Raw genomic sequence first — 22,233 nt, forward strand, 5'->3', positions numbered from 1 at the left:
GCTTGTTTTGCTGAGTATTCCCAGCATTTTATATTTATACACATTAACTTTACATAATCTTTTCATTTTATAAGTTAAGGATCTCAGGAAGTGGCATTGCACTGTCACAATTTTCCCCCATAGCAAGCTTGTAACCACAGCTCCCAGTGTGGGCAAGTCTACACAATGAGTTTCAGAATTCCCCTGCATTTAAAGAAAACAGTAAAATATTAGAGATGAAGGAGGTGGTGGTTTTGGAGAGGATGCAGAAGAGATTCACCAGGGTATTGCCTGGATTGGAGCGTATTAGCCAAAAGGAGAGGTTGAACAAACTTGGATTGTTTTCTCTGTAGAATTGGAGGCTGAGTGGTGACTTGATAGAAGTATATAAAATTATGAGATGTATAGATAGGGTAGATAGTCAGGATATCTCCCCCCAATTCCCCCGAGTGAAAAGGCCAAATATTAGAGGGTAAAGGTTTAAAACGAGAGGGGAAAAGTTTAAGGGAGATTTGTAGTGTTTTTTTAAAAACGCATAGAGTTATAAGTACCTGAAATGTGCTACCAGGGGAGGTGGTGGAAGCAGATACGATAGCATTGTTTAAGAGGCATTTAGACAGACACATGAATAGGCAGGGAATAGAGGGATTTGGATCACGTGCAGGCAGATGGAATTAGTTTCATTTGGCATCATGGTTGGTGCAGACATGGTGGGCCAAAGGGCCTATTCTGTGTTGTACTTTTCTATGTTTCTATGAATAAAATAATATATTTTATACACTTGCCAGATTAATTAAAACCTGCATTGCTTTAAATTCATCTTCCCTTACAATTAGGAATAGTGAATTTATATTGGTTGTTGTATCTCCTGCAGGTGGCAGACATGGAAATTAATGGAGACAGGATTCAAAGAGCTTATTGAAAGGTGTTGAAAAGAGTTGCTTTGATTTTGGAAACATTTAACTGGAGACTTAGTTCATCCAGACCTGTCAAGAGGGACAAATTGTAGAGAGGAGCAACAAGCACTGTAAAGACAAAAGAACTTCATGCAATTTTTTCTTACTGTGGATTACATCTGAAGGGATTTAAGTGGGGGAAAAAAAAACAAAAGAGGGCATAAACAAAAACAACCCAGAACTGCTGAGCTGCTTAACAAATGTATTGGAACTGCTTAACAAACTTATCTATATAATTTTCAGTTCTATTCTTAGTAGAAATAAATAAGCGGCTTGTTGCTTTTGGAATGGCCTGAACAAATTGCAGTCAATTCTAAGATGATTTTATTTTGGTCCAAAAGCTGGGAAAAGAGAGAAGAATAATCTCAATTCATTTCTGGAAGTTATATTTAAAATAGACATTGACTGCAAAACCTTTGTTCACAATGGTTTAAAATTGTTTCCAAAATGAATTTCTTGTAATAAAATAATGAACCCAGCAGCAGTTATCTCGATTTCCCATTAAATTTTTTTAGTAATTCATAAAAGCATGAAAGTCTGCAATTTGCCCAGTTTGATTTGAATTAGTCCTGCATCAAAGGTGGTTTACAGCTAAGATATTTGATGAGAATATACTAATTTTGTAGGGAACCATCTATGTGAGGCATTTAGATTGCTTGGAAAGAAAATATCTAATGGCAAAGTAGACTTCATTCTGAATATTAGGCATTGACAATGAAATAATAAGGTCAAAAGGAACAATAGAGAGGATTGTTGTTTTGATTTTATTCTAGCAGTAGCCGTCAGTTTGGCTCATTTACTGATGAAAACACTGTATAATCTCAGTCTTAACTCATCCCTTCAAATTCATCATCAACAAATCAATGACGCTTAGATTAGTTCTTTTACTTTTACCATGGTTGACAAAAGTAAAAATAGAGCTCTTCTATTTTGGGCACTTGTGATTGAACAAAGTTTAGCACATATGAGATACAGAACTCCCTTAAAGTTCTGCCATTCTGTCATACACAGTTAATTGATCTATATTAGCAAAAGTGGAAGCAAAGTGGATTTTAATTCACCAAAAGCACCCCATTAACAAAAAAATCTTATCAATAAGGCTAATCAAGTTACAGGATGAATCTCAAGGACATTTGATTAAAGTTCAAAAGAGTTTATTTTTACCCAAATATGCACTGGCAAGCCCATAGTTAGAACAGTATGTTCATGTCTTCAGCAGCTCTCTGGGCAAATATATTTGCATCACATGGTATGACCAAATCACACAGACCAAGATGATCTTCAATTCAGTTGCAGATCAGCACTGAATATAAAAACAGCAGTACCTTTGTCCTTTATCAAATAGAGAACATTCCTGTATTTATGTCATTAATTCCTCCAGTAACCAAAAATAAGATAGCTGTGCTCACCTACTAAACATCACCATGACAATGGAGCCCAGTGTTTTGACTTGTAAATTAATCAAGAAAAGGTGGCTTTTTCCAAGGTGCTAATCACATTACATCTTGCATTTACATATAGATATTCAAAACATTAACACATGCATGCAGATGACTGCCAAATTATCTGATAAACAATAATTTTTATTGTGGTTGATGTTTAAACCAGAAACTTTCATCAATTGATTTATTCAATTCAATCTTGGACTGTTAAATCTTGAGCATTAAAGCTTAGATTGAGACTCCAGAGCAACAATGACAGAGCGATAAACGGTCAGAGGTGCAACCTTTTGGATGTGACAATGAACTGATCGTGAATGTGACAATGTGAAATCACAAGATCACAAGACAAGGGAGCAGGAGCAGGCCATTCGGCCCATCGAGTCTGCTCCAAGGAAAAGGGAAAAAGAAATGGGGAATGGGGAAAAAAAAACCTATTCTAATCCCAATTTCCAGCCTTATCCCCATTTCCCTTGATACCCTGACTATTTAGATATCTATCTATCTCTTCCTTGAACGCCCCCACTGATCTGGCCTCCACTGCTGTACGTGGCAAGGAGTTCCACAAATTCACCACCCTCTGGCTAAAGGAATATGTTCACTTCTCAAGTAGATGTAAAAGATCCCTAAGCACTACATTGAAGAGCAGGAAAATTATTGCCAGGGTCTAGACAATATTTCTATCAATTAATGATGCTTTTAGATTTTAAAAAATGTGTTAATTGGCATGTTGTTTTTCTGACAGCAGGCAATTCAAAAATTGAATGGTTTGTTTCCTGCATTGCAGGAGTGACGAACCTTCAAAAGGTTGGTTGTAAAGCACAAAAATTGTAAAAGGTACCCTAAAAATGTCTTTTTTTTCCTGAAGGTAACATAGCTCATGTCATGAGATTGCATTAAGTTGTCAAAGAATTTTTTTATATATTGAAGAGTTCTATAGGCTACCAGACAAGAAAGACAGATCATCTCCAAAAAGAACATTTTGATCCCTCATAGACTATTCCTATCTGGATTGTTCTGTATAAACATATTTAAGAGAGGACGGAAATGTGAAGAGCTTGGGAGAAATGTATCTAATTCTTAAAAGACCTAAAATTCTTAAAATACCACTTCCTTCTCAAGGGCAAGTGGGGATAAACAACAAATGTAAATTTTGGCAGCGATTCCTATGTCCTGAGAATTAGTACTTTTAAACTCCAGCAGGAGAAATAAGTTTTCCTTACTCCACAAAAAGCAATTACATTTAATAATAGAAAGTACATGTTATTTTGGATATCCTATCTTCAAAAGCTTGTGGAGTAGGTTCTACAAAGACTGGAAGGAATAATTTGAGCACATAGGAGTAAATTTTTTTTTGATGTGAGAGTAGATAGAGTTGATCAGGGAAATGTAGTCAATGTGGTGTACATGGCAGCCAGAAGACTTTTTGATATGGTGCCACAAAAGAGGCTTATCAGTAAAATCGAAAACAATGCACTGAAGACACATTGATAGTACAGATACGAAGTTGGCCACATAACAGACAAAAATGGTGAAGAGCTTCTTTTCTAAAGGAAATCCTCCAGGGATCAGTATTCTGAACATTCATTTATCTGATCTATATTAATAAGGCATGATTTCTAAACTTGTGGATGACACAAAACCTGACAGTACTGCGAACTGCAAAGAGGATAGTGACTGCAGCAGGATATAAACCGGTTGGTGGAATGGGCAGATGCATGACAGATGAGGTTTAATTCAGAGAAATGTGATGATATATTTGGCAGGAAGTATAAGAAGAGGAAATAAGAACAGAAGACTGTTCTAAAAAGGGTGAAGGAGCAAAGAAACCTGAGGGTATGTGAGCATAGATCATTGAGAGTGGCAGTATAGATCGAGAAAGCAGCTAACAAGGCTTACATAACTTTGGGCTTTATCAATTGAAGCAAAGAGTATAAAAGAAGGCGGCATTTGGCACGCTGGCCTTCATTGAGTACAGGAATTTAGGATGTTATGTTGCAATTGTACGAGGTGTTGGTGAGGCCAGACCTAGAGTACTGTTGTCAGTTTTGGTTACCCTGTTATGGGAAAGATATCATTAAGCTGGAAAGAGTGCAAAGATTTACAAGACTGTTGCCAGGACTTGAGGGCCTGAGTTATAGGGAAAGGTTGGGCAGGCTAGGAGCATATTGGACTGAGGGGTGCTGTTAAAGGTATATCAAATCATGAGAGGCATAAGTAGGATGTATGTACACAGTCTCTCCACCAACCACACCCCCCTCCTTCCCCCCACCCCCCACCCCACCAAGGGAAAGGGAATCAAAAACTAGAGGGCATAGGTTTAAGGCGAGAGAGGAAAGATTTAAAAGGGACCTGAGGGACAACTTCTTCATGCAGAGTGTGGTGCATATATGGAATAAGCTGCCAGAGAAAATGGTTGAGGCAAGTACAACAGCAACATTTAAGAGGCATTTGCATAGGTACTTGGATAAGAAAGGTTTAGAGGCATATGGGCCAAACATGGGCAAATGAGACTAGCTTAAATGGGCACCTTGGTCAGCGTGGACTAATTGAGCTGGTGCCTATTTCCGTGCTGTATTGCTCTACGAATCTAAAAGCAGTGTCATGCTAAATTTTCATAAAACACTGGTCCGGCCTCAACTGAAGTATTGCACTCAGTTCTTGCCTTCACGTTATAGGATGTGAAGGCATAAGATAGACTCCAGAAAAGAATGGTTCCTTTGCTGTTCAGTTACAATAACAGATGAGAGGCTGGGATTGTATGGAGAAGGCTGAGGGAGATTTGCTAGAAGTATATAAAATTATGAGAGGTCTGAATAGTGGCAGGCTGTGCCCTTTAATCTCTCCTTGAATAGCATTCAAAAATAAATCAGCCATGATCAAATAGTGAAGTAGACTCGAAGGGCCGAATGGCTAATTCTGCTGTTATGATCTTACGTTGCTGGGAAATAATAAGAGTCTACAACTAAGGATTGTATCACTGAAAACTCATAATTTTTAGCTGATCAGAGAGAATTAGCATGGGTTCGTCAGTGTTGCTCATCTGACAAACTACACAGATGAAATGTAGGCCACTTGGCCCTTTAAGCCTACTCCACCATTTGATAAGATTATGGCTGTTCTGATCTCAACCTCAACTTTTTGTTCCTATCTACCAACAATAACCTTTCTCCCAATGTGTCGCACAGCACAGCCCTTCAGCTCACCTTGTCCATGCTCACCATCAAGTACCTATTTATACTAAACCTATTTTACAGTACTTGGTCCACAGCCTTCTATGCCTTGATGATTCAAGTGCTCATCTAAATACTTAAATGCTGTGAGGGTACCTGCCCCCACCATCCACTCAGGCAGTGTTTTCCATATTCCAACCACCCTCTGGCTGAAAAAATTCTTCCTCAGATCCTCTCATGCTAAACTAATGCCCTCAAGTTTTACACAACTCTGCTATGGAGAAATGTTTCCTACTCTCTACGATATCTATGCTCTTCAATTTTGTATACCTCTGTCAGGTCCTCCCTCAGCCTTCCTTGCCCCATGGAAAACAAACATACCTATCCAGTCTTTTCTAACTAAAACACTCCATCTCAGGCGATATCATAGTGAATCTCCTCTGCACCCTCTTCAGTGCAATCAAGTCCTTCCTATAGTGTGGTGACAGTATTCCAATTGTACAGTATTCCAATTGTGGCCTAATCAATGTTTTATAAATTTATACCACAACATCCATGTACTTTATGTGCTCTTATATTCCATGCCTCACCCTCTTCACCACCTTATCTACCTAATTAAGTCTCTGTAGACTACATCAACCACACTGCTCTCGTCAATACATTTTGTTACCTTGTCAAAAAATTGAATCAACTTGGTTTGGTAGACACTGCTTATCAAGAATCTATCCATTTTTGTCTTAAATATATTCAAATGCTTCCACCACTCTTTGAAAACCAATCATCCTCTTAAAAGAAAAATTACACCTCATCTCTATATTAAATGTGCAACTGCTTTTTTTTTAAAAACAGTGACCCCCTACATCTGGAAACATCCTCTCCACATCCACTCTGTTAAGACCTCATCAAAATCTTATGTTTCAAATATGTCCCCTCTCACTCTTCTAAACTCTAGCAGCTGCAAGACTGATCCATCCAACTTTTCCTGATTAGACAACCCCCCATTCCAAACATTGACTAAATCTATAAACTGCTTCCAACACACTAAGATCTTTCCTTGTATATGGAGACCGATACTGTACATAGTACTCCAAATGTGGTCTTAACAAGTCCTATATTAATGAAGCACAGCCTCCTTAATGTTGTATTCAATTCCCCTTGCAATAAATGATCACATTCTTTTAACTTCCTTAATTGCTAGCTGTCCTGCATTCTAACCTTTTGCAAATCCTGCACCAGTTCACCAAGATCCCTCAGCATCTCACAACTATGTAATTGCACACCATTTAGATAATATGTTTTTACTTTTTCTGCCAAAATGGACAATTTCATATTTTGCACATTATACTCCATTTTCCAGGTTTTTAACATATCGATAATCTCTTTGTAGCCTCCATGTTCCTCTTCACAACTTAACATCTTTGTGTCATAAGAAACTTTGAAATTCATATTGTCAATGCCTTAATTCAAGTCATCAAAGCTCTGGAGCTGTCGACAGGGGAATTTTTGTGGATGTTACTACTAGAAAGTACCTAATAAAATCTCTCAGAAGAGACTATTAACGTAAGTTGAAGCTCAAAGAATTGAAGGCAAGTTATTGCCCCAAGCAGAAAACTGAATGAGATGCAAGAATCAGATGGAGATACTGGTCAGATGTTCAAACTAGCAGGGTACCACCAGTCCTGCATTAGAGGTAACCATTGTTCATTCTATGTATATAGAATTTGGATAATAGGATAGAAAAGCATGCATTTCAAGTTTGCTAATGATGCTTTTAAGCATTGTTGGTCGAAGCAAAACTGTGACAAATGGATATCGATTTCACTAAATATTTCACATTTTGAACCTGAAGAAAGACATAACTGAATACTTTTCATATAGTAAAAGGGTAGAAGCAACAGGTCCAAAGAGACTTGGGTGAGAAGAGTGTCCATGTACAAAGTTCATTAGAAGGTCATGAAAAGTTAGAGAACATAATCAGAAAGATCAATGGCCTCCACATCTGATGGTCTGGAACACAGAAGTAATGCTACAGTTATACAAAGGTGACTTAGCAAGTGGACAGTATAATGTGGATAAATGTGAAGATATCCATTTTCGTAGGAAAAACAGAAAGGAGCCATATAATTTAAATGGCGTTAGATTGAGAAACATTAACGTACAAAGAGATGTCCTTGTACACCAGTCACTGAAAACAAACATGTAGGTACAGCAAGAAATTAAGAAGAAAAATGGCATGTTGGCCTTCACAGCAAGAGGATTTGAGTATGGGGCAAGGATGTCTTGTTACAGTTATACGTGCGTTGGTGACATCACATTTCGAGTACTCTTGTGCAGTTTTTGCTTTTGCCTCCTTATCTTACAGATATGCTTACCATAAAGGATGTGGAGCAACGGTTCACCGTACTAATTTCTGAGTTGGCATGACTGCCATTCGAGGAGAGATTAGGTTGACTAGTTTTGTATTCAGTGGAGTTTAGAAGAACGAGAGGGAGTCCAATTGAAACAAAATTCTGACAGGGCTAGGCAGACTGAATACGAGGAGAATGTTTCCCCTAATTAGTATGTCCAGAGCAAGGTTCTCAGTCTTAGGATATTGAGTAAAGCATTTAGGGGTGAGATGAAGAGAAAGTTTTTCATTCAGTGGGTGGTGAACCTGTGGAATTTTCTAACACTGAGGGCGATAAAGGCTAGGTTGCTGAATATATTTATGAAAGGGATAAATAAATTTCTAGATGCTAAAGGCCTCAAGGGTTATAAGGAGAGAGTAGGAACATGGTATCAAGACAGATGATCAACCATGATCATACTGAATTGCAGAACAGGATATGTCTGTTCTTATTTTACTGATTCTAAGTTCCAAAGCCAAAATTAGTTAACACCTAGACTACTGAGAGCAATTATGGGCATCATGGCTAGGAAAGTAAATCTTGAATTAATATCTTTGGTTAACAATGTATCAAAATATTAAGGGCCAAAAATAGATACATGGCATTAGGTGAAAAACAAGATGATGCTGGAGGAACTCAGCAGGCCAGGCAGCATCCATGGAGAAAAGCAGGCAGTCAATGTTTCGGATCAGGACCCTTCTTCATGGCTGAAGAAAGGAAAAGGGGAAGCCCAATATATAAGAGGGAAAGCGAGCCGTGATTGGTGGATGAAAGAGGGGAGGCAGGGTGGGCACAGGGTGGTGATAGGTAGATGCAGGTAAGAGATAGTGATAGGCAGGTGCAGGGGAGGAGGGGAGAGCAGATCCCCTGGGTGATGGGTCAACGGTAAGTAGAGAGAGAGAAAAAAAAGGTAGGAAAAAAAGAGGCCAGGAAAGGGAAGAAGCAGCATGGTGGATGGGGGGGGGGGGGGGGGGGGGGGGTGGTTTGTGGGGAAGTGGGTGGGGATTACCTAAAGTGGGAGAATTCAATATTCATGCCATTAGGCCGCGAGGTTCCAAGGTGGAAAACGAGGTGCTGTTCCTCCAATTTACGCTTGGAATTCTACTGGCAGTGGAGGAGGCCGAGGACTGTCATATCAGTGATAGTGTGGGAGGGGGAGTTGAAGTGACTGGCAACGGGGAGAGGCAGGTCGCAGTTATGGACAGAACACAGGTGTTCAGCGAAACGGTCACCCAGTCTGCGTTTGGTCTCACCAACGTAGAGGAGGCCACACTTGGAACACGGAATACAGTAGATGATATTAAGAGAGGTGCAGGTGAAACTCTGCTTCACCTGAAAGGGCTGTTTGGGTCCCTGGATGGAGGTGATGGAGGGGCAGGTGTTGCACCTATGGGTGGGGGGAGTGTAAAGTCCCCGGGATGGGTGTGGGAAGGGTGGGGGGAGGGACAGGAGTGAACTATGGCATCGGGGAGAAAGTGGTCCCTGCGAAAAGCAGGAAAGGGGTTGGGAGGGGAAGTTATGCTTGGTGGTGGGTCCCGTTGGAGATAGTGGAAGTGGCGGAGAATGATATGTTGGATACGTAGGCTGGTGGGATGAAACGTGAGGACGAGGGCGACCTTATCCCTGTTGGGTCTGGAAGGGGTGGGGGTGAGAGTGGAGGTGCGGGAAATGGCAGAGATACGGGTACAAGCCCTCTCGACCACAGTCGGGGGGAAGCCCCGCTTAGAAAAGAAGTTGGACATCTCGGATGTTCTGGAGTGGAAAGCCTCATCATGGGAGCAGATGCTGCAGATGCAGAGAAATTGAGAAAAAGGGATAACATCCTTGCAAGAGACAGGGTGGGAGGAGCTGTAATCAAGGTAGCTGTGTAACATCAGTGGTGGTCCAAGTGTGGCCTCCTCTACATTGGTGAGACCAAACGCAGACTAGGTGAACGTTTCGTAGAACACCTGCATTCCGTCCGTAACCGCAACCTGCATCTCCCTGTTGCCAGTCACTTCAACTCCCCCTCCCACTCCATCCTTGATATGATAGTCCTCGGCCTCCTCCACTGCCAGGAGAATTTCAAGTGCAAACTGAAGGAACAGCACCTCATTTCCCATCTTGGGACCTCACAGCCTAATGGCATGAATATTGAATTCTCCCACTTTAGGTAATCCCCAACCCCTACCCCACAAACCCCCCCATCCACCATGCTTCTTTTCTTCTTCCCTTTCATAGCCTCCTTTTTCCCTACCTTTTTTTCCCTCTCTCTCCTTACCTTTGACCCATCCCCCGGTGGATCTGTTCTCCCCTCCTCCCCCGTATCTGCCTATCACTATCTCTTATCTGCATCTACCTATCACCATCATGCCCACCCCACCTCCCCTCTTTTGCCCACCTATCACTGCTCTGCTTTCCCTCCGAAATATTGAGCTTCCCCTTTTCCTATCTTCAGTCCTGAAGAAGGGTCCTGATCCAAAACATTGACCACCTGCTTTTCTCCACGGATGCTGCCTGGCCTGCTGAGCTCCTCCAGCATCATTGTGCTTTTCAGCTAGACTCCAGAATCTGCAGTCCTTTGTTTCACATGGAATTAGGTCACTGTTCAGCCATCATCCCATCTGTGAAGGAACAGACTCAAAGGAGTAAATAGCCAACTAGTGTTCTCATGTTCCAACCCCCTGTCCAGAAATGCAAATGCAAAATACAGGGAATGCTGTACTCTTAATGCTATCTTTCAAATGGAATATTAAACTAGGCCCTATCAATCTCTCAGGAGAATGTAAAAGATGCTATGGTGTTTTAATGAAGAGCAACAATGATCTCCTGGTGTTTTGACCTATATTTATCCCTCATCCAACAATATTAAAACCATCTGACTATTGTTGATGATACTTTGTGGTGTACAGATTGGCTGATACATTTGCTACATTACAACAGTAACTACACATCAAAAAGAATACACTGCATGGAAAGCAATTTGGGATATTTGAAAGATTCCAATGACAGTTTATAATGCAAGTTCTTGTTTTTCATTGTACTGAACAAATTGAACAACAGAAATTGAAAGAATAATTTCCCCCCTGCCCCCCATTAAAGACATGTGGAATAGATTTAGAGCAAAGGCAGATGATCCTAATTTAACTCATGCCTGAAGAAAATTAAATATTTGCTTATGAGTAGGACCATGTTATAATGCAGACATTAATGATCAGATGCTTTGTACAGCAAGATATCACTGCTTCCTATGATAACATATTTTTTTGTTTAATGATTTTATGAACCTAATTACTGAGTGGTATCTAATGCTATACCAAAAAATATAGCAGTATACTTCTGCAGCTATGCCCAAATCTTTCAACAAAAAAATCCAATTTATTGTTGCATCAATTTTGTTCTGTACACTCGTGTTCATTGGTAACTGAATAACTGTCTCCTCAGACTCATCTTAGTTCAAACTCTCACAGCTGCCTGATGTTAACACACAAAACAATTTTATTTTGTTGTACGTCCCATCCTACAGTGACTTAACTCACCAAAAACTGTGCCACAATACTCATTTAACTATGGTCATATAGTGAAATTAGCCACCTGTTCTGAGTAAAAACTAACCATTTCAATATGAAGAGAAACTTCTGGAAATCCATCAGATTTACCTGAAACAATATTTTTCCTTTATTACCGCAATGGATCTGCAGCATTTTAGCTTTCAATTCATTTTTCCAACATTTAGTGTTTTTCTTCATATAGCTTCGGGCTTTTTACCATGAACGTAAACCACAAGGGCAATCCTCAATAACAAAGTTTTCATTCTTCAGACCTGAACAGTTGCTAAAGTATAATTTCAGCCCAAGACTTAAACCCAAATCCAATTGAATGCTGTCAGTATTTTAGTTTTCAGACTTTACATGGTAAAGTAAATCTTGACACAATACGTGGAATAGAGCTGCCTCCCTTCACCCAAATGCTCATTTGGTCAGCCAACGAGCTCATTTGACATTAATCAAGATATTCATGCTGCAAATCATCTTCCTATGGAAGATGGCCTGTAATGAACGTGCATGCATATAATCACAAGAAATTAGTATTTTCACTATTAATACCAACCAAATTACTAAAAAAAGAGATAATTCTACATTAGCAACTAAGCACCTCCACTTATTCATCTTACAATTGTGTTGATAGCAATAGTTTCTTCATGTAATCTATATACTGATCTTGTTGAACATAAACATAATGTTACCTTGCCATTGTACGTGTGTCTCCGCCTGTAACAAAACCACAAAATAACAGCAATCAGTATTTCAGGAATGCAAGATGTGCAGCTCAGAAGCATGGGGGTAATGATTACCATCTTATTCAGAACAACACCACATATTGTCATCACGTATAAACTTAATGTATTATATTTAATAATCAAAATATCTCTGGCAAGTCCAATAATGGTCACGATAAGAACAGCTATGACCTATTGTGAGAAAATATCGCATGATTCTCAAAGGCAGATTTTGAATTTACAATGTTTCATGGCTCATATTCTTTTGTAAATGAATTCTTCCTTGTTATACATGTTCTCTCCATTTGGTATCATTCAGATGTTTTTGCTAAGAGATCAGGTATGGTAATTCTAACAGTACAATGAGCAATACTCCATGCCTACAAATGCATCATTTACAAAGTGCACTGTAGCAATTGCTGAGGTTCTTCATAGCATCTTCTAAATCTGCAACCTCCACCAAATACAAGGTCATATTCCAAGCATGAGGGAAAGCCATCATCAAGAGTTCAATGCAGTTTGAGTTTGAATCTGGATTTCAACTGGAAATTACAAGATTTCATTAAAAGGGTAAATATCGTTCTAACCAAAAATATCAGGCGGTTACAAACAGTAGACTGCCCAAAGGAGGAATCGGTGCTGGGACCTGTGCTGTTGGTAATCATTGATAATGATTTGCATGTGGATATGGGAGGCATGATCAGCAATTTTGCAGATGACTCAAAGATTGGTGGAATTGTTGTTAGTGTGAAGAGTAGTCTTAGGCTACAGGGTGAGTTGGCAAAGTGGGCTAAGAAATGGCAGATGGATGAAGAATTTTGGGAGTACTAATGAGGCTTGGACAAACACCAGGAATAGTAGGGTCCTAGGGAGCACTGAAGAAGAGACAGACCTTTCTGTGCAAGTCCAACTCTTCTTGAAGGTGGCAGCACAGATAGATAACGTGGCTAAGGCAGCCTATGGGATGTTGGCCTTCTTGAATACAAGATCAGGGGGTTACGCTCCAATTTTATAAAATATTGGTCAGACCTCAGCTGGAATACTGCTTGCAGTTCTGGTTACCACAATAATAGCAAGGATGTGATAGTACTGGAGAAGGTGCAGAGGAGATTCACCAGAATATTGCCTAGGATACAGCATTTCAGTTATGAGAAGAGACTAGGTCTGCTTTCCTTGGAGTGGAGGAGGTGAAGAGGGGACATGACTGAGGCATGTAAAATAATGATGGGTATAGATAGGGTAGACTGCAGGAAACTTCTCCCCATAACAGAGGTCGATAAAACTGGAAGACTTAGATTTACGTTGAGGTAAGAGATTTACAATGGATCTGCATCCGCCCAGAGAGTGGTGAGTATCTGGAATACACTGCCTGAGGGAGTGGTGGAAGCAGTGTCATTGACAGCATTTATAAATGTCCAAACAAGTACTTGAATTGCCTGGGCATAGAGGACTATGGGCCAAGTGCTGGAAGATGGGATTAATGTGGATGGATGCCCACTGATCGGTGTGGACATGGTGGGTTGAATGGCCTGCTTCCATGCTGCATGATTCTGTGTTTCTAAGAACTTCCTTGTGGCGTTGCTGTAATGTGCTTTCTGATAACATCCTACAGAATACACAAAAAGGATGTAAGCACAAGAGCTACTATAATGAAAAACAACAGAGAATAAAACCAATCATGACTTCTGATAAATTGACTACATAGAGTCATAGAGAACTAAAGCACAGAAACACGTCCTTCAGCCCATCTAGTCCATGCTGACCTGATCCTCTTCCAAGTCCCATCTACCTGCACCCAGACCATATCCCTCCAAACCCCTCCCATCCATGTACCTCTCCAAACTTCTCTTAAATGTTACAATTGAACGCGTATCTATCACTTTTGCTGGCAGCTCGTTCCACACTCGCTCCATCCTCTGAGTGAGGGGGTTTCCCCTCAGATTCAACTCAAATATTTCACCTTTCACCCTAAACCTATGACCTCTAGTTCTAGTCTCACCCATTCTTAGGGGGACAAAAGCCTGCATGCATTCACCCTATCTATCCATACCCCTCATAATTTTGTATACCTCTACAAGATCTCCCCACATTTTCCTGCGCTCCAGGGAATAAAGTCCTAACCTATTCAACCCTCCCCCATAACTCAGGTCCTCAAGTCCCAGCAACATCCATGCAAATTTTCTCTGCACTCTTTCAAGCTTATTGATAACTTTCCCGTAGGTAGGTGACCAGACCTGCACACAATACTCCAAATTCGGCCTCACCAATGTCTTATACAACTTCAACTTAACATCCCAACTCTTGTACTCGATGCCCTGATTTATGAAGACCAATGTGCCAAAAGCTCTCTTTACGACCCTATCCAACTGCAATGCTACTTTCAAGGAATTATGGATCTGTATTCCCAGGTCCCTTTGTTCTATCGCACACCTCAGGAGCCCTACCATTCACTGTGTAAGTCTTACCCTGGTTTGTCCTCCCAAAGTGCAGCACCTCACACTTGTCTGCATTAAATTCCATCTGCTATTTTCCAGCCCATTTTCCTACTGGTCAAGATCACACTGCAAGATTTGATAGCCTTCCTCGCTGTCCACTACATCCCCAATCTTTGTGTCATCTGCAAATTTGTTGATCCAGTTTACCACATTATCATCCAAATTATTCACATAGATGATAAACAAAAATGGACCCAGCGCTGATCCCTGCGGCACACCACTAGTCACAGGCCTCCAGTCAGAAAGACAACCATCTACTACCACTCTCTGGCTTCCCCCGCTAAGCCAATGTTGAATCCAATCGACTACTTTATCCTAAATGCCAAGCGAATTGACCTTCTGGAGCAGCCTCCCATGCAGAACTTTGTCAAAGGCCTTGCTAAAGTCCATGTAGACAACATCTACTGCCTTTCCTTCATCAACCTTCTTGGTAACCTCCTCGAAAAACTCCATAAGATTGGTTAGGCATGACCTACCACGCACAAAGCCATGCTGACTATCCCTAATCAGGCCCTGTCTATCCAAATACTTATATATCCTGTCCCTTAGAATACCAAAAATTTACGCACAACTGACGTCAGGCTCACCAGGTTCCCAGCTTATTCTAAGAGCCTTTTGTGAACAACGGAACAACATTGACTATCCTCTAGTCCTCCAACACTTCACCCGCGGCTAAGGATGTTTTAAATATCTCTGCCAGGGCCCCTGCAATTTCTGCACTAGCCTCCCACAAGGTCAGAGGGGACACCTCATCAGGCCCTGGGTATTTATCCACTGTAGCGGTTGCTACCGCGAAATAAAACAAGACGCTAGTCGGAGGATTGTCGAACAAGAACTGGTTTATTTTCCTGCCTTGCGCAGGCCCTTTAAGGGAGACTGTTCCCGCCCAATCCAACTGGCAATGACGTAAGTACTATGTCATCAAGACTTTCCCGCGCGCGGGTTCTCCCCATCGCTAGGGAAAGACGAGGCCCGCCGCCATCTTGGGCCTCGTCGCTCCGACGCCACGCGACCCGACTGCCGAGCCGGTTCGACTGACTAAACGGTGAGTCGCCACACAACCCCCCCCCCCCCCCCAGAACCAGCGATACAGTCCCCAAGGTCCGCGGGCTGTGCCAGCTGCTGCTTAGGGGGCCGGCCTCTGCGTCGCGGCGTTGCAACCTCGACAGGTTGCTGCAGATCCAAATGGGCCGGTTTGAAGCGGTCTGCTGTGAAAACCTGTTCCCTGCCTCCAATGTCCAAAATAAAGGTGGATCTATTATTCCTTATGACTCGGAACGGTCCCTCATATGGTCATTGCAACGGCGCCCGAGGTGTGCCCCTGCGAACAAAAACAAACTTACAGTCCCATAGATCCTTGGGCTGGCAGGACAGGGCTTGACCGTGCCATGAGGTGGGAATCGGGGCCAAGTTGCCAAGCTTCTCGCGCAGTCTTTGTAGGACTGCTGGGGGTTGTTCCCCTTGGTCCCGAAGGGCAGGTATAAAATCCCCGGGGACAACTAGGGACGCCCCGTACACAAGCTCAGCTGACGAAGTGCGGAGGTCTTCTTTGGGGGCAGTGCGTATGCCGAGCAGGACCCAAGGCAGCTCGTCAACCCAGTTAGGACCCTTCAGGCAGGCTATCAAGGCTGATTTCAGATGGCGGTGAAAACGTTCCACCAACCCGTTTGATTGAGGATGGTAGGCCGTGGTGGTGTGCAGCTGCGTCCCTAGCAGGTTCGCTAATGCAGTCCAGAGACTGGAAGTGAATTGGGTGTCTCTGTCTGAAGTAATGTGGGCCGGAACACCAAAACGTGAGACCCAAGTTGTGAGCAGCGCCCGGGCGCAGGAATCAGTTGTGATGTCAGTCAGGGGGGTTGCCTCAGGCCACCTCGTGAACCGGTCCACGATGGTAAGGAGGTACCGGGCTCCTCTTGAAACCGGCAGAGGGCCCATGAGGTCGACGTGTATGTGGTCGAACCTCCTACGGGTAGGCTTGAACTGCTGTGGCGGGACCTTGGTGTGTCGCTGGATTTTTGACGTCTGGCAGTGCGGACAAGTCCTGGCCCACTCACTGACCTGTTTGCACAGGCCATGCCAGACAAACTTGCTGGCGACCAGTCGGACAGTTGATCTGATGGACGGGTGCGCCAACCCATGTACCGAGTCAAAAACGCGTCTCCGCCAGGCTGCAGGGACTATAGGGCTGGGCTGACCAGTCACAACGTCGCAAAGTAGGGTCCGCTGACCTGGACCAACCAAGAAATCTCGGAGCTGCAGGCCCGAGACTGCGGTTCTGTAGCTGGGCAGTTCGTCGTCGGCCTGCTGTGCGTCAGCTAGGGCCATGTAGTCGACACCCAAGGATAGGTTGTGGATGGTTGGTCTGGAAAGTGCATCAGCAACGACATTATCCTTTCCGGAGACATGTTGGATGTCAGTTGTGAATTCGGAAATGTAGGATAAATGTCTCTGCTGACGAGCTGACCAGGGATCGGAGACTTTGGAGAAGGCAAAGGACAAAGGTTTATGATCGGTGAAAGCGGTGAAAGGCCTGCCTTCTAGAAAGTATCAGAAATGCCGGACCGCCAGATACAGTGCTAGAAGCTCTCGATCAAAAGCGCTGTATTTCAGTTCGGGCGGTCTAAGGTGCTTGCTGAAAAATGCCAAGGGTTGCCAGCGGCCTTCGAGTAGCTGTTCCAGTACCCCACCCACCGTGGTGTTGGACGCATCTACCGTGAGGGCGGTTGGGACGTCAGTCCTAGGGTGTACCAGCATCGTGGCGTCTGCCAGGGCGTCTTTGGCCTTAACGAAAGCAGCCGCAGCCTCGTCAGTCCAGGTGATGTCCTTGCCCTTACCAGCCAGCAGCGAGAACAGAGGGCGCATGATACGGGCTGCTGCAGGGATGAACCGATGGTAAAAGTTGACCATCCCAAGGAATTCCTGTAGGCCTTTGACTGTGTCGGGGCGGGCAAAATGGCGGATAGCGTCCACCTTGGCGGGTAGGGGTGTTGCCCCGTCACTGGTGATTTTGTGGCCGAGGAAATCGATAGAGTCGAGTCCGAATTGGCACTTGGACAGGTTGATCGTGAGGCCAAAATTGCAGAGGCGGGAATACAGCTGGCGGAGGTGGGAAAGGTGTTCCTGGCAGTTACGGCTGGCGATCAGTATGTCGTCTAAGTAAACGAACACCAAGTCCAGGTCTCGGCCTACCGCGTCCATCAGCCGCTGGAAGGTCTGCGCGGCGTTCTTAAGGCCGAACGGCATCCGAAGGAATTCGAACAGGCCGAATGGGGTGATAATCGCAGTCTTGGGGATGTCATCTGAATGGACCGGGATTTGGTGGTATCCCCGAATGAGGTCCACTTTGGAAAAGATGCGGGCCCCGTGTAAGTTCGCTGCGAAGTCCTGGATGTGAGGGATGGGATAGCGGTCCGGGGTGGTGGCGTCATTCAGCCTGCGGTAGTCGCCGCAGGGCCTCCACCCTCCGGTGGCTTTAGGGACCATGTGCAGGGGGGAGGCCCAGGGGTTGTCTGACCTGCGAACAATCCCCAGCTCCTCCATGTGACGGAACTCTTCCTTCGCCAGGCGGAGCTTGTCTGGAGGTAATCATCGTGCTCGGGCATGAAGGGGTGGCCCTGTAGTAATGATGTGGTGTCGTACCCCGTGTTTGGGCCTAGAATTCGTAAACGAAGGTGCCAAAATTGATGGGAATTCGGCTAGGACCTTGGCGAAATCGTCGCCAGAAAGGGAAATGGGAGTCCAGGCGCGGGACTGGTGTGCTGATTTCTCCCAGGGGATAGGTCTGGAAGGTGCTAGAGTGAACTAACCGCTTCCCTCGCAGGTCGACTAACAGGTTGTGGGCCCGAAGGAAATCGGCTCCTAGGAGTGGTCGGGCGACGGTGGCAAGAGTAAAGGTCCAGGTAAAACGGCTGCCGCCGAATTGTAATTGAAGTGTACGGGTGCCGAAAGACCGTATCGTTGTACCGTTGGCGGCATTGAGTAGAGGACCGGGTGGCCTGTTACGAGTGTTGCGGCCGGTCGGGGGCAAAATACTGACCTCTGCTCCAGTATCAACGAGGAAACGCCGTCCAGATTTCTTGTCCTGAATGAATAGGAGGCTCTGTCGGCGGCCAGCCGCCGTAGCCATCAGCGGCGGCTGGCCCTGGCGTTTCCCTGAAACTTGCAGGGTGGGCGGCATTGACGGGCCTCCGCACCCCACCTCTGATGGTAGAAGCACAGCTGGTCACCCGTGTCGTCGTTTGCGTTCCTGGGGTGTGGTTGCTCGGTTGCTGGGGCCGGGCGAGGCGGGCGTTGGGCTTGCAGCCTGGTGATTTGACTGACGGACAAACCGCTCTCGCGCTTTGCCCTCCACAGGACATCTGCCCGGGCGGCCACCTCATGGGGGTTGCTGAAGTCGGCGTCAGCTAACAACAGGTGGATGTCATCAGGGAGCTGTTCGAGGAAGGCCTGTTCGAACATCAGGCATGGCTTGTGTCCCTCGGCCAATGCCAGCATCTCATTCATTAGGGAGGATGGGGATCTGTCCCCCAGGCCGTCCAGATGAAGCAGGCGGGCGGCACGCTCACGACGGGAGAGGCCGAAGGTCCGAATCAAAAGGTCTTTGAAAGCCGGGTACTTATCTTCCTCCGGAGGCGACTGGATGAAGTCTCCAACCTGGGCAGCTGTCTCTTGGTCCAGAGAGCTAACCACATGGTAGTACTTCGTGGAGTCGGAGGTGATCTGCCGAAAGGTGGAATTGTGCTTCGGCCTGGTCAAACCAGACGCTGGGTCGAAGTGTCCAAAAGGTGGGCAGCTTGAGGGCCACTGCGTTGGCTGCTGCACTGTCGGCCATTGCGCGGGTCCAAAATCCGTTTGGACCGTCGGGGTCACCAATGTAGCGGTTGCTACCGCGAAATAAAACAAGACGCTAGTCGGAGGATTGTCGAACAAGAACTGGTTTATTTTCCTGCCTTGCGCGGGCCCTTTAAGAGAGACTGTTCCCGCCCAATCCAGCCAGCAATGACGTAAGTACTACGTCATCAAGACTTTCCCGCGCGCGGGTTCTCCCCGTCGCTCGGGAAAGACGAGGCCCGCCGCCATCTTGGGCCTCGTCGCTCCGACGCCGCTCGACCCGACTGCCGAGCCGGTTCAACCGATTAAACGGTGAGTCGCCACACCACCTTCATTCGCCTCAAGACAGCCGGCACCTCCACTTCCGTAATCCAGATACGGTCCATGACCTCACTACTCTTTTGTCTCAGTTCCACAGTCTCTGTGTTTGTCTCCAGAGTAAATAAGGATGCAAAAAATTAATTTAAGATCTCCTCCATCTCTTTCAGCTCCACACATAGATGACCACACTGATCTTTAAGAGGCCCAATTTTGTCCCTTGCTACCCATTTGCTCTTAACATAGCTATAAAAACTCTTGGGATTCTCTTTCACCTTGTCTGCCAGAGCAACCCCATGTCCTCTTTTTGCCCTCCTGACTTCTCCCCTCTTGCATTTCTTATACTCCTCATTTGATCCTAACTGCCTATACCTGATATGCGCCACCTTCTTTGTTTTTTTTTTACTATGGCCTTAATATCCCTTGATAACCAAGGTCCCCTAAACCTGTTAGCCTTGTCTTTTTTTCTAACAGGAAAATACAGATTCTGTACTCTCAATATTTCATTTTTGAAAGCCTCCCACTTACCAAGCATCTCTTTGCCTGAAAACAGCCTATCCTAATCCATGCCTGCCAGATCCATTAGCCAGTTCACAGATTCATAGAAAGATTGCAGCATGGAGGAGATCAGTCTGCTTGTCAAGTCTGTATTAGTTTTATGCAAGAGAAATCTATCCCAAACCACACCCCAGCAGCGCCCCCACCAAAAGCCCTGCAAATCAGTTATCTTCAGATAACCGCCTTTTGAACAGTACAATCGAACCTGCCTACTTATCAAAGCATTCTAAGCATTGAAAGTCTTTCCTCATGTTACTTTTGGTTCTTTTGCCAGTTACCATCATTGTGTGAGTGTATTCTTGATACCTCTGCTATTGAATACAGTTATTCTCTCTCCACTGTTTATACTCTTCAAGACTTTAAATATCTCTATCAGATTCCCTCAGTCTGCTCTGAAAGAACAACCCCAGCTTCTCCAATAACTATCCTCATAACCGAAGTCCCTCATTCCCAAAATCACTTCCGCATCTCTCAAAAGCCTTTACACCTTTCCTAAATTATGGTGCTCAGAAACACGCAGGTTACTACAGTTGTGGCTAAACCAATTCTTTATAAAGGTTCATTCACTACGACTTCTTTGCTCTTGTACTTATTGTCTTTATTTATAAAGGCTAAGGATCCTACTGCCTTTTGAACCATTATCTCAACCTCCCTTCTTGGACACTTTATAAAATTGTGTTCTATAGTTAATATTGCTTCTCTCATTCTTCTGTTCAAAATTTAACACTTTGCATTTCTGAGCTTTACATTTTATCTGCCATCATTCCACCAGCCTATCTACATCTCCTTAAAACCTATTACTGTTCTGCTTGTGTGCAAATATACTGCTTTGCTTTCTGCGTTACAACAATGACTATATTTTCTCTTCGTTGCTTAATGCTTGCCACTTATTTGGAAACCCTGCTCTGTAAACCCTAGTCCTCATCATTACCGAATTTTAAGAAAAACTAATGTTCTAGAACTCCACCATAGATGTCCCTCAAGTCTAAAAAGCAATCTTTCACTACTATTGTTTTCTATTACCTAGCTAATTTTTTATCCACGTTGCTGCAGCACCTTTTATTCAAGGGGCTTCAATTCTGATGACAGGTCCATCATGCGGTACCTTAACAAATCCTTCTGGAAGTCTAAATATACACATCAACTGCCATCAACCCTTTCTGTTACTTTAAAAAGCTATCAAGTTAGTTAGACATGATTTTCCTTGAACAAATCCACACCGACTTTATCTAATCACTCCACATTTGTCCAAATAACTACTAAGCCTGTCCCTGATTATTATTTCTACCACTTGTCCCACTACCAAAGTTTAATTGACTGGTTTTGGAACAAAGGTCATTTGCAACTTGCTCCCACCCCTGAATGTAGAAATGTTTGGAAGGTTATAGTCAGGGCCTCTATAATTTCTGCCCTTATTTCTCCTAACAACCGAGGCAGCATTCCATGTGGGCAAGGTAATTAATCCACTTTAGTGTAAGCCAACCATTCCAGTACTTTTACCATTAATGTTCATCCATATAGAATCTCAATTACAGCTTTCTTTGCTCAGACTAAAATATTATCGTCCATTGTAAAGTACTCAATATTAGTATCTCAGCCAAGCCCTCAGCCACCATGAATAGATTTCCGTTTTGGCCTTTGATTAGCTCCACCTCTCCTCCTGTTCACATGCACATAAAACATCTTTGGATTCCCTTTAATCTTTATTGTTAGTCTTTTCTCTTGCTCTCACTTTATTTCCTTATTAACTTCACCAATGAACTTTGCAATCAACCTGGTTCTCACCTGTATTAAAGCCAAGTATCTGTCATATACTTTTTTTCTGTTCTAATTTACTCTA

At 43.8% G+C, this 22,233-nt stretch overlaps 1 protein-coding gene across 5 annotated transcripts in view; it reads right to left on the reverse strand.

The window, feature by feature from the left end:
• The window catches only part of cep112 (centrosomal protein 112), a 408,417-nt gene that overhangs the window by 334,922 nt on the left and 51,262 nt on the right, over positions 1–22,233 (reverse strand). For all 5 annotated transcript variants that reach the window (XM_052032681.1, XM_052032683.1, XM_052032682.1 and 2 more), the window contains one exon: positions 12,160–12,184. In XM_052032681.1, coding sequence (XP_051888641.1) covers positions 12,160–12,184 — 25 coding nt within the window. The remainder of the gene's footprint in view (positions 1–12,159; positions 12,185–22,233) is intronic.

This window comes from Pristis pectinata, chromosome 18 (assembly GCF_009764475.1).
Source record: "Pristis pectinata isolate sPriPec2 chromosome 18, sPriPec2.1.pri, whole genome shotgun sequence".
Lineage (NCBI taxonomy): Eukaryota > Metazoa > Chordata > Chondrichthyes > Rhinopristiformes > Pristidae > Pristis > Pristis pectinata.